General features: G+C 37.6%; 2 protein-coding genes across 2 annotated transcripts in view; both read left to right on the top strand.

Moving 5' to 3' along the window:
- Positions 1 to 7,617, top strand: part of LOC137988854 (tyrosine kinase receptor Cad96Ca-like) — a 15,235-nt gene extending 7,618 nt beyond the window's left edge. The window contains exons 3-9 of the mRNA XM_068834811.1: positions 886 to 1,070; positions 1,948 to 2,067; positions 2,168 to 2,244; positions 3,015 to 3,055; positions 3,475 to 3,571; positions 6,212 to 6,308; positions 7,465 to 7,617. Of these exons, the coding sequence (XP_068690912.1) occupies positions 886 to 1,070; positions 1,948 to 2,067; positions 2,168 to 2,244; positions 3,015 to 3,055; positions 3,475 to 3,571; positions 6,212 to 6,308; positions 7,465 to 7,617 (770 nt within the window). The remainder of the gene's footprint in view (positions 1 to 885; positions 1,071 to 1,947; positions 2,068 to 2,167; positions 2,245 to 3,014; positions 3,056 to 3,474; positions 3,572 to 6,211; positions 6,309 to 7,464) is intronic.
- Positions 1 to 13,244, top strand: part of LOC137988864 (peroxidasin homolog) — a 337,507-nt gene that overhangs the window by 54,700 nt on the left and 269,563 nt on the right. The gene's annotated exons all lie outside the window — the stretch shown is intronic.

Here is a 13,244-nt window from a genome sequence, read left to right as displayed (position 1 = left end):
CGCTTTAGGCGTTCCACTCTGCATGAAATCATCTCTCACCTCTGTCTCGAGAAGACCAGACACGCACGGTTCTTACGTTACGTTTATGCCCCTGTAGAATCAACCGAAATCACAACTCCTTGTCAAAGTTAACCAGCATCTTAAAATTTTTGGTAGGCTAAAATACTCGTCACATTTGTTGGAACACCCATCGCCGTTTTTCCCTTCCTGAATGGGGGAAGGGGGATGTGGTATAAGCTACGATCTTGTAACACGATGATTCTGACCATTCGCTGAGTGTTCCAACTAAATATGTCTAGTATTGTAGGCTCAACTGACAGTCGACCAATAACATCACGAATAAGTTGACCAATGACATCTACGACCGGAGTTCTTATAGTATCTACTGACGTTACACAAATCACTTGACTCTGAAGATGACTTCCGCTCACGTTGTCGAAACGTCAGTCAATGTCATCTCAAACAGTCCTTCTCAGGACTACACTCACCCGGACGATCGTACTTTACTTTATGATATGACTCCTGGGTTCAAACCATTTACAATTTTACTATTATTTAATTCATGTCTCTTTTTCTTTTTCTCACTTTTACATTTAGTCTTGGGTAACATAACCTTTAACTTGGGGAATGTGTAGATATTCGCCCTTTTCTTCATTTTCATCCCCTCTGCTCATTCAAGGTGAGCCGCTAATATGCCATGCTGACAAAGGTGGTTGACCAAACTGTGATCTTCCAACACAGAGCCACGCAAATACTGCTTTATTTGTTTACTTCTTAAAAGCGTCTAAACGTAATAATGATAGATCCCATATCCACCTTTCCGAGAAGCTAACTGTTTGAATGCAGCATTATAGAAGTTGTCCAAACTCTGTGTAACCTTTACAGTACAGCCAATTTTGATCATGGAGTACTTACCCTGTGGGGATCTTCTGGGGTACCTGAGAAAAAGCCGTGGAATTTTCGACAAACATTATCGCGGAAAACTAGCAGTAGCGCCACTGAAGACCTATGACCTATTGTCATTTTCAAACCAGATTGCTACTGGAATGGTGTTCCTGGCATCCAGAGGGGTATGTGACACGAAACAAGCATGTCATACGATATGGTACTGTTGTTGCTTATTGTAATCCTTCACAGATTAAGATTGTATCTACGAAATGCATCATGCGATATGCTTACTCCTTGTAGTGTTTGACATTATGTAGACAAAAATGTGTGATCATTTTGCTATCATATTCTTATATCGAAAAGAAATGGATTGCTGTAGGTGACACGTACTAGCGCGCGCTTTAAACACTGGGTTTTCTACATTGGGATAACGCTGGAGAACCATGCACCGACTTATGCCTTGATTTTACATACTGTGATCTGCCGCCGCCGTGGTCGTCATGATAATTGAACAGTCATCTTTTTAAGTCAGTAATTGGGGAACATTGGCTATAGCTCGAACAGACTACGTTATTTTCTAATCATATTAGTTAATTAACAATTATTGGATTCGGTTTTCCCATGATAGGCCAAAGTTTGTGTTTTCTGCCGAAGCCGGAGGCTGAGGCGGATAACAAAAATAAGGCAAAAGGACTGACTCATCCATTTCTTTGGATGAGCGGTAAATCAAAGAAAGTTTCTGCGGTTGGCAAAGTTTTCTTTCCTCCTCTCCGCTGGTTACTGTGTCAGGTGACGTCACTTCTGCCTGCATAAAACTATTGGTTCTGTGTATGACGTCAATTCTACGTATATCAAAATCGAGCTTGTGACACCAATGTATAATAATACCTACTAACTAACTTCCTCTGAGTCATTTCGAGTAAGCTTTAACTTTGGACCCACTTGCAGCCCTCTTGTTGATAGGGAAATCCAAATAGCACCTCTTCACTACACGCGGGATTACAGAACATATTATCCTATACGCGAGCATGACTAACGTTTATTATTTGCTTTTTGTAGATTATTCACCGTGATCTTGCAGCACGAAATGTACTTCTTGATCAAAACCGTGTGTGCAAGGTCACTGATTTTGGGTTATCTTACCAGAACTTTAAATATGGACATGGCAATGCCAAAAAGGTGGGTTACATTATTGATGGATTCCCTTTCACTTTGTTCTCTGTGTACCTCTTTGACGTTCTGTTTTTAACACGAAAATGCAATGCTGTTTTCTCCCTAGGGCTGTATGCCAATAAAGTGGACGGCACCTGAGATTCTCTTTGGAGATCCTGCAAATCTGTCAAGCAAAAGTGATGTGTATGTGCTTTTGACGATTAAATTTCCAGACTTATGAAGTATTTAGTGCCTAAGACACAATTGTATCACGTCAGGAAATGCAATAATGTTAGCGCCTAAGAGGAAAGCGATTCTTTTCAACCCCGTTTGGTTGGTTTAAGGTATATAAACATGAATAGTTAGTCGCATTGGTCTTTGCGTGCAAACTCGATTCGATTGATACTATATTTCAGTAAAGGAAAGAAAAGGAATGGACTTTATTTACATGTCTAGTCGTTCTAGGGCTAGAGCACAGATTGGGGACTCTGTAGTCTGAAATCAACAATCTAAGCATATCAAGTCAAATATTGTTTTTTCAGGAGAGCCAGGTAAAACCGGAATGTCCTGAGAAAAACCTCTGTGTGAATAGTATAGAATCAACAAACTCAACCTACACATGATGCCTGGATTATTAGTTTTTGACAAGGAGAAAATAAAGAGTTATTGTTGATGGCGTTGTTACGAATCATTTAAACATTAATAGAGGTGTCCTCCAGGGGACTGTATTAGGCTATATATTATTTTCTATCATAGTCAGTGATATCAAGGTCATCGCACCGAATCAAAATTCGCTAGTAAAATTTGCTGATGATTGAATTATTTATCTATTGTTGAATGGACAATTGTTAATTGCATGCACATTGGTGGGAGGCGAGTACTCTCACCATCGCGAAATACCTGCACCAGGCATCTCTGCAACCCAGTCCTAAATAAAACGTGTGTGTGAGTATGTTTGTGTTTTTGTCTTACAGGTGGTCCTATGGAGTCGTTCTCTATGAGATATTCACAATTGGTGGGTACCCATGAAATAATTTTAAACTAAAAGGTTTTAATTAAGACGGATATCGCAGGGATGTGTGAGTTCGATTGTTATATCCCATGGCTAACCGCAGTATTTTTGGTTGTGTGTTTGTGTTTGTTGGCTTGTTTTGGTTTGTTCTAAATCCTCGATCCCTAGAATTGTTATTTCAGGTGAATTTATATGGAAATTTTCCCACCTACTGAATTTTCTTGTTTTTTATTTGTTTTTGTTTTTTTCTTATAATCACTTTGCTGTTTAACGAGTTTCTGCTTGATTCTCACGTTTATATTTGTTTATGTGATTGGTACTACGAATCCTCTGTAAACGCCTACCGGCGCCATCTTCCATTAAAGCCTTAATTTGTATCTCATTTCAACAAAAACCGTAACAAAACATTTGACAATCAATAGGAGGCATTCCATACCCTGGATGGTCTGAGGGCAAGACAATGGCGGAGTTGAAAAGAGCATATCGCATGCCGAAGCCCGCACACATCGCCAACAACCTGTGAGTTTCCGTCCACATTTTAAAAATAAGCAACTCGGCTTTTGTAAGCCCAAGATTACTTATTTATTTATTTATTTATTTTAAATCATAGTGCACTCCAGGCAATATGTCTTATTTGAAGGAAAAATTTCAGGGCAAACGTTATGAAAAAGAAGTGAACAAATGATCCTGGACTAGAACAAATATTCCAACTTATGTGGTTGGACACTTCCTAGCAATTACATAATAAAGAATTTGGTCAGGCAGATTAACAACTGTTTCACAATGAGTTACTCTCTGAAAAGTATAAAGAATTATTAATTTTTCAACCTTGGATATTTCGTTGCTAGCCTTCTGATGAGTTCACTCAATCTCGGTTATCAACTCATATAACTTATGCAGGGGCGAATAGAGAATTTTTCTTAGAAGGGGGTGCGCCCCTAAGAAATGAATAAACTGACGGGTGTCTTTTTTGCAAAATACTACCTATTTTAGAAGGCTGCAGTTCGTTTAGGAGGGGGGCACCCCCAGAAGACTTCCTCTACAACCGCCCCTCGTATGACCTAATGTCGAAAACGATTGTGTCAGGTGTCGCCAAGCTGGAAACTGATTGGTCTTAGTTTGCAAGTGTCCAAGCGTTCAGTATTCATTGATAATTTAGTGAAGCAATTATTACATTCCCGCTTGTTGGATAGGAGACTGGTTAAACCCAACTCGGCGCTTTGCATCTCGTTGGCTTTTTACCATCTCATATTCAACACACGGAATATTTTTTTACAATGAAAAAATGCGACAGAACATTTCTTGAAAAATTTCTAAGATCTAAAAAGCTAAAAAGCTGGATAATAATCGACGACGTTTCGACGTTACGGTAACATCATTATCAAGTCAAAAATGTATAAAAACTAAGTTCTATAAATACTAAGGCAAACAATAGGAGATGAAAATAGTTTACAAGTTAAACAAAAAGTTTCGCACGTATGGAATCCGTTTGGACGTTCAGATTAGGTTTGAATTTCTTGATGTAAAGCAATTCAAACACGAAAAAATCAAATTTGCCTTGGCACTCTCTCATAATCTTGAAATGGCTCTCATTCAAAACATCACTCCTACCATGTGCATCATGAAAACACTTGCCGATTCTCGAATTTTTTGTGTTCAAAAACACGTTAAAAAAGGTGACGGGCTGTGTAGCATCGCACAGGTCACATACAAAATGATAAACAACGCATTGCTGATTGACAATTGATGGTTTGACTTCTTTAAGCTTGGGATCTAGCTGAAACTTGATCTTTTTATGGTAGACTAATTCTGACTTTCAACCTCGTTCCCAGAGCTTTTCAATGAGGTTGTGACTATGTTGCTCTCGTCAGTATTTCTCTCCGCTATGCTTACTGAATACTGACGAGGTTGACATAGTAAGAATTAGTCTACCATTCAAAGATCAAGTTTCAACCAGTGGATTGGCCCCACTTTGCAACCAGTTTTTGCAAGTAGGAAATAAGAACAAGATCTCAAACCTAAAGAAGCCAGACCGTCAATTGTCAATCATTCAAATGGACTTCATACGTGAGAAAATTTTTGTTTAACCTTTTTTTAAGAAATGTTCTGTCGCAATTTTTTATTGTCAAATGTTTTTCTAAGTCACTTATTATTTTTTTGTAATAACCAAAAAAATTTGCAGTCGTCCTACGGTTATATGCAATTAGTATTATTAGAAAATTTCTTTCGAGTTTTTATTTATTTCTGTGTGAAAAGAACAAATAAAGAAGGTGACACACGCTAACACCAACCCGAAGTGGCCAACACCTGGTATGTTAACGTTAGCCACTCCATGCTGATGAGGCCCAGCAATGCCATACCAGCTGTCCATGTCTGCTAATTGTCCGGGCGAATTGGTTGTGCACATGCGTGATGTGTTAACCACACCTGATTGGTTTCACCTTGCTTTTTTCTTTTTTTCTTTTCGTTATTTATTTATTTTTTATTTATTTATCTTGATTCAAAGAATTTTGGGCCTTGTATAACAGAAAGTAGAGCAAAAGCAGTGCTTTCTTTTCTAAAGGTCCTCCAATATCTCCGCACTAAAATGCAAATTTAGTTACCTTTTTTTTTTTCAAAAATTATTTTCTCCCTTTCTATTTACAATGTAATTTGCATTTTTGGTTAATAAATAAATAATAACTCATTTATTACACATAGAAAGATGTTGGCAATAGCAGAACGTGGGGATCTTTTAATTTCCACTTTTTTTGCTTTAAGGTTTAGTTATTATTCACAACGAATACCATTTATATTTTCTCAAAGAAACAAGTCACAGATAAATTCTATATCAAGAACCTCTTTATCTGTATAAGCACTAACCGTCCCTTACGTCAAGTCTGGGATAACGAGATACTTTCTCTTTGTCATGTTTAGTGTTTAATGCTATACTTTACCGGAGAGCTTTGTATATCTTTCAATACGTTTCCAAATCAACATCAAAATGTCCGATCAAAAACAATGGCATTATATCCAACAAAAAATGTCGCAAGACCCTAAAAGTAGAATCAATGCATTTTGCTGGTAAAAAATATCCAAACATAAACCTTCATGCGAAAGGGTTGAAGGAAGAATTGCTGGAGATATAGGCTCCTCGTTTCCTCCTTTTTTTATCATCAGGTATAACTTGATGGAGATTTGCTGGCAAGAGGTCCCAATACTCCGCCCTGATTTCGTAAATATTTCCAAGAGGTTGCGCTCGTTCATCGAAGGAGAGGTCAGTAACAAGACGTTTTCAAAGTGCTATTTTTTTCTTTTCTTTTACTTTTTGTTTTCATGCGTCATGCATAAGGACTGATATTGTTGGCAAGGCGTTGCTTTGAGCGAGCTCTGTTTTGTTGGAAACAGATATTAATACCACATATGTTTGGGATATTTTGGTCGAGCCCCGTTGGGCCAGGCCGTTTATTTAAAATCAGCATGGTACCCTCTAAGAAATACCCAAATATAGAAGACATGATCCCAGCAAAGGTGGGGGCACACCCACCATCCACAAGAAACTAAGAAAAGAGCAGGGGAAAATGATCTTGACTCTATCGAATTATTTAGTCTTCTGCACTGGATAAGAGCTAGAGAAAGTCCCGGATGACAGGAAGGCTCCAACTGCATCGTGGGAAATAACTAATTAGGCATGTCACACTCCGCATAAATCCATTTATTTTTCTCTGGGCAATAAGTTCCATTCTTTTTAATGTCCAATTTTAGCGATTATTACAATAGTAAGGTTGCGACGCATTCTAGGGAGATAATAAATGAAGGGAACGTTGGATGGGATTTTTTTCTGAATGACAAAACATGGTTTCCTTTTTATTTTTATCAACGGGAAGAAGGGAAACTCGGCGATCATATCAGTGCAATTGCTAAAGCTAGAACGGAGAGATGAGGTCGCCTTATTTGGAAGTTGTTGCTGTACATGTAAAATGGCGTAATAAAATGGGTGGAGTTCTACGTAAAGTAAAATTCAAATTAGAATGCTACCATTTATTTAGGGCTACCCACTCTGACACGTTTTCAAAATTCTACAAAATGTATTTATTTCCAGTGCACGTGGTGTTATATATCTTTTTTTACCTATTCACTCTAGATAGTTGGAAACCTATATAGGCAACTGGATTCAATATCCTATCTATGTCATCATTTTCCTCTTTAAATATCTGTGTGTTTAACTCTTTACGAGAAACGCGTGAAGTTTAAAGTGTTTTATCGTCGGAGTTTTCGGCTATTTCGTTGCGGGTGATGGGCATAAAGACGTTTCTACGGTGAAATTCAGTTTTGTCGATTACACTTTATTTCAAGCCAAAAAAAATAAAGGAAAGAAGTAAAAACTAATTGCATGATACTGAGGAAACCTTTATTATTTCTATATATTTCAGTACCTCCCGTTGGTGGACGAATCAAAGTACGATGGAGCAAAATACTCAAGAGTTGAGGACGTGGGGGCAGCAGCTGAAGATGATGCAAGAGCAGTTCGTGGGGCCACAAATGCAAATGCCTCAAGAAGAAAGTGGTCAAGCATGAGATCATGAAGAAACAAAGTCACTGAATTTTGGTAGATGCTTGCTGAAGTAGTTGTTATTCAATAATAATACTAGTTTTTAGAGTCACAGAAAATGTAAAAACCAAAAGCTAGTCCTATTTCATTTTCAGGTCGATGGGAAAAGGCGTAGACAGTCAGACAGACAACCCTAACACGCACTTTTGTTCTAATGTCGAAAACTCCAAAAGACCATGGAATTTATCAGTCTCAGTTTTATTCCAGACTAACTAGATGAGAAATTATTGCAATATCTTTTTCCCTTTGGCATCAGTTAATATTGTTTAGAATGTTCATTAGTTTAACAACACCCTGCGAGCACAGCCTCCTTTTGTCTTTCTCTTTATTGAGGAGGAGAAAAGTAGGCTCTGCATGAATCGAGTAACATCTTTATTGAATATGCGCTGCATGTTGCCAGGATACAGTCTCAAACCCAAGCCTAATATGCCAGATCTCGCCGCCATCTTGGTTTTTCATGGTACAGCGGGCTCAATTATAACCATCGGTTTTGTCACTAAAGGGACGCTCGCACTGGAATAACCGGTTTGATGAGAGAAAACAAGATTGACTAGTCCAGAAGCTCGGGCTGCGGCGGCTTCAAAGAGTTGACGCGATTCGGGCAGAGCCTTTCTCGAGAACGCCAAAATCGAGCAAGCAAAAGAAAGGTTCTGCTTGCAGGGTGGTTTAACAATTGCTACAATAATGTATTGCTTTGCGAAGTAAAATATAAATAAAACCGACAAGGTTTGACAATCGTTAGCTAGCGATCATAAGCAGAACGTTTTCCAAGATTTTGTAGGCACTAGCAGTAGTTTATTTCGGAGACTTAAATCGAAATCCAGTGTGATCATCACCGAGTATTCGGTATGATTGATGCTGGCTTTTTAATCCTACCACAACAGCGGCATCAAAAAGTGGTAGAAAAATATCCTGTTGATTGAGGAAGAAACAAAATATATTCAGGAGAGGAATCATACGGCAAGGGGCTTAAGATTACATCGAGTCACGTAGGTGTGGCATGAAAGAGAAGATGTTTCAGTGTTAGTAGGCTTTATCAGGGTGTATAAACACTGGTTAACTCAGTAAGTCCTTGCTTAATAGTGGCCTAGCTAAACATAATCGTTCATTTGGCTTCTCCTCTTAATTGAGGGGGAAACAAAATATACTCAGGAGAGGAATAATACAGCAAGGGGCTTAAGATTATATCAATTCACGTATGTGTGGCACGAAAGAGATGTAGGAGTATTAGTACGCTATATCAGGGTATATAAACACTCTTTAACTCAGTGACCCCTTGCTTAATAGTGGCTCGGCTATACATAACCAGTCATTTGGCTTCTCCTCTTAACTGAAGGGGAAACAAAATGCATGTAGGAGAGAAATCATCATTTTTTAAGAAAGGAAGCTCGCGAACCCTTTTTAGGTTTAGTCAAACATACTATAGTTGTAAAAGAAGAGTTGTCATTGTTGCACTTTGAAGTGCTTTGACTTCTATTAACCTTTAGGGTTTTGAAATATTAACCTCCGCTTACTTGCTTGGAGCGGAACCGCCATTTCAGCTTTGGCTTACCCACGGCTTTCAAAAAGACCTTCGACGATGCGAGCAAAGTAATTTCGTTCTAAAGTTACCTACATATAATTTCAAGAAAAAAGTACAAAACGTAAGGAAATTCCCAAAAAAATGAAAAAAATATATAATTAATATAAATAGTGGGACCTGATAGACAAACTGAAGTAACAGTGTAAACATTTCTTAGAGTCAATCAGTCAAATTAAAGTAAATTTGGTAAACGAAACGGTTTTGTGCTGTTTTGTCTGTAAATGAAACTGCCCTATGAAATGAATTTATAAATTAAATGCGGGTTATAGACAACAGAGAGAAGTGACCCTCGCTCTTACCTGGACAATTTAAACCAAAAGATCATTTTACAGTTCTGTGTTAAGTTTCCAGGCCTTTGAATGAAAGCGAGGCTGGAGTTGACCTTCCTTTGATACAATCCCCATTGATTTCTTTATGTAAATCATGTTGATGAATGGTATATGAAATGAATCATATATGAACTGCAGATATGAAATCAAGTGAAGCTATGATCTTCACAGTTATGAACGCAATTTATACAATTGCGTAGAGAAGCCTGGAAAATTCAGGACTTCAACAGGGTTTGAACCCGTGACCTCGCGATTCCGGTGCAACGCTCTAACCAACTGAACTATGAAGCCACTAACGTTGGGAGCTGGTCATTTGTGGGTTCTAATGGTCCCGTGAGGAATGAATCAATGATGAATGGTATATGAAATGAATCATATATGAACTGAATTTTTCAGTATTCTCTACGCAATTGTATAAATTGCGTTCATATCTGCGAAGATCATAGCTTCACTTGATTTCATATCCGTAGTTCATATATGATTTATTTCATATACCATTCATCATTGATTCATTCTTCACGGGACCATTAGAACCCACAAATGACCAGCTCCCAATGTCAGTGGCTTCATAGCTCAGTTGGTTAGAGCGTCGCACCGGAATCGCGAGGTCACGGGTTCAAACCCAGTTGAAGTTCTGAATTTTTCAGGCTTCTCTCCGCGATTGTATAAACTGCGTTCATAACTGCGAGGATCATAGCTTTACTTGAGTAAATCATGCTGTTGTAATGCTGACAAGTTTCTATTTACATAAGAAAAGCAGTTAGGTTTGTATCAAAGCAAGGTCAACTCCAGCCTTTTATAGCAAGGCCTGGTAACTGAGCAGAGAGCTGCAATAGCCTTTTCACGGTTAGTTTTTCTCATTTGCATTACAATGTAGTTTAAAGTGGAGGCGAGGCAATTTCGGGCTTTTTTGTAGTTTTAACCCGAAATCGCCTGGCATTCAGGTTAGATTGCATTGAAATGCAAATGAAAAAAACTAACCGTGAAAAAGGCTATCAGACACCTCAAAGGGATTCGAACCCAAGACCTCCGCGTTAACCAAAAGAGCTATGAAGCCATTCAGTTGAGAGCAGGTCAATTTGTTTGGTTTAATTGTTTCCATGAAGGACGCGATGAATGAAGTGAATGTGTATTTGAAGTGCCACTTTGAATTAAAGGATCTTGTCTAACTGGAAAGAAAGTACTGCAAGCATTCTACGGACCTCGATGTATTTAGTTTTTTTTATCAGATTTTCTGGGGCATCTATTCTTATATATTTTTTGGAGCGTTTAAATTTAGCGGAAAATTCAAGTAGCTTCAGTTGAATGAATTGAAGAAAAAATACGAGGGAATCCACATTAATTAATAACCGCAATTGTTTTCTCTATGGCAACTTAGCACAATTCTTTGATTGCACCTGACGTCACGACGGCCATGTTGGTGGAAGAACAATAGCGAAAAAGTCTTTTGGGGATTTGACTCTATTATTATGCAAAACTTGAGTAATAGTGGTGGTGGCAGCATGAGGCCAATATGAAAACGACCAAGGGCCAACATTGTCCACTACGGTCCTGATCGAGTGATGTTATTCTTTGATTGCACCTGACGTCACGACGGACGCAAAACTCTTGCTTGAACTCTTGTGCGCGGCCAAACCAGACAAAACTTTTACCAACTCTCATGAAAAATTTGAGCAGGTTCAAATTCGATGAGAGCTCTCGAGAGTCAAAACGATTAGCCGAGAGTGAATGACACTTTCTGCGTGAACTCAGTGATTTCGAAATAATAATGTTAATAATAATAATATAATAATATAATATAATTTTAAAATTTATAGCGCGCAAATATCTATATGAATATAATCAAATACACAATAAAAATAATTCACTTTAAAAATTGGTGCAAATGAAATACAAAGGCGCGGAAGTAAGGTTGAAGTAGTGTAGTATGTATGCATTAATAACATTAAACGTTATGAAAATAACGAAACTCTTCTGCCAAATCCCTTCGCCTTACGAGAGAATCACGTAGTCTAGTTTCTAACACTTCGCAATGGGCTTTAACACCTTGATCCCGTTTCCATATCAACAGCTACTGATAGCTTCTTTCAACAAAACGTTTCTGTAGTCGTGTTCTATAACTTCGATACTGTCTTCACCAAAGCCTAAAACTCTAGCAAGAACCTTCCATTTAGATGCAAGTTTTGCAGACAATCTAATTAATTCTGGTTGTGATGGGCTTTCAGGCTTTCTGCATAGCTGAAGCACTTACTTCATGTAACTTATCCGTGAGACGACTTACATTATATTGGGACTGGCTCATGTGAGCTGAAGCACCTAACTACTGGGACTGTGAGTCGGATTTCTCACACTCACTCTCTTGGGGGTCAAAACGCACGAATTCTATAGGGGTCAAAACGCACGAATTCTATAGGGGTAAAAAAGCACATTCTGCAACCATTAGGGGTAAAAACGCACTGCAAATACTGGGGGTCAAAACGCACAAAGAAAATCCAATCGAGCCCCAAAGGGGCATAATTGCACAAAAACTAAAATTAGTCAAAATGTATTGTTAACTCTTCAATCAACTTACGTTTTTTCTCACTGATCTGTTCTAGAGCAGCTTCTTTATCATTGTTAGCATATCTTGCCATTGTCTTATATCGCTTACCAAAGATTACATTGTCGAAATATAGATACTTATCATTTTCATTGTCTTTTATTTTTATTTTGTCATCTAATTTAGCAATACGTTCTTCTAACTGTTTTTGATTTTCCATTTGTACTTTGAATTGAACTTTTTTTGGTTTCAAAGGATTTGCCTTTACATTTAACAGCAAATTACCACATCTTTCAGCATAATCTTGAATGTAAGCATTTTCTATTTTTTCTAAACTCTTTTTGTCATTTGTAGGCGCTTTGATAATCAGTTCAATTACAGGCTTATTCTTCCTGTATTTATATAATTGGCTTTTGCGATCTTTCAGATGACGATTTAATCGTGTTTCAAGGTCCTCGCAAGTGGAACCAATGTAAACCTTATCGTCAACAAGCACTTTGTATATTTTGCCTTCACTATACAGACTGTTAAATTTGGCATTAGTTAATTCCAAATATGGCATTTTACGTTCTACATATTTATTGTTTAATTCTTGATTGTCAAGATGTATATATTTGAATTTTGTGGTTCTTGATAAGGCAGTATACAATAGTTTTTTGTCCATTCTGTTAACATCATAAATATTGTAATGTTCATTGATATCTGCTCCTTGACACTTATGGGCGGTTACACAAAAACTTGGAATGAAACTCTTAGAAAACACTTTCAAGTCAAACTCTTCGCCATTGATCAAGAATGAATCTTCCGATACACCTTCAATTGAAAATTCCATTGTATTGAATATCCCATATTCCTTGATGTTATCAGTTGCGATTACAGGCATGCCAACACATACTTTGTATTCTTCTTTTTTATTATCGTATGTGAACACTACATTAATGTATTCCTTGCCCTCCACAAACTTGTCACAACATTGAGTATTTACTTCGATCCTTGTTTTGTTTAAATAACATATGTTCTTGTACAATTTTGTATCCACCGGAGAGAAGTTTTTTGCTATCTTACTTTTTTTCAAAAATCCATCAAGCACAATGTGTGTTTTTTTGTCATAACGGCAAGAATCCTCAATATATTTCAATGTCACATTTTTA

This window comes from Montipora foliosa, unplaced genomic scaffold (assembly GCF_036669935.1).
Source record: "Montipora foliosa isolate CH-2021 unplaced genomic scaffold, ASM3666993v2 scaffold_432, whole genome shotgun sequence".
In the NCBI taxonomy this organism is placed as follows: Eukaryota; Metazoa; Cnidaria; class Anthozoa; order Scleractinia; family Acroporidae; genus Montipora; species Montipora foliosa.
This window is presented reverse-complemented; position numbering and strand designations above follow the sequence as displayed.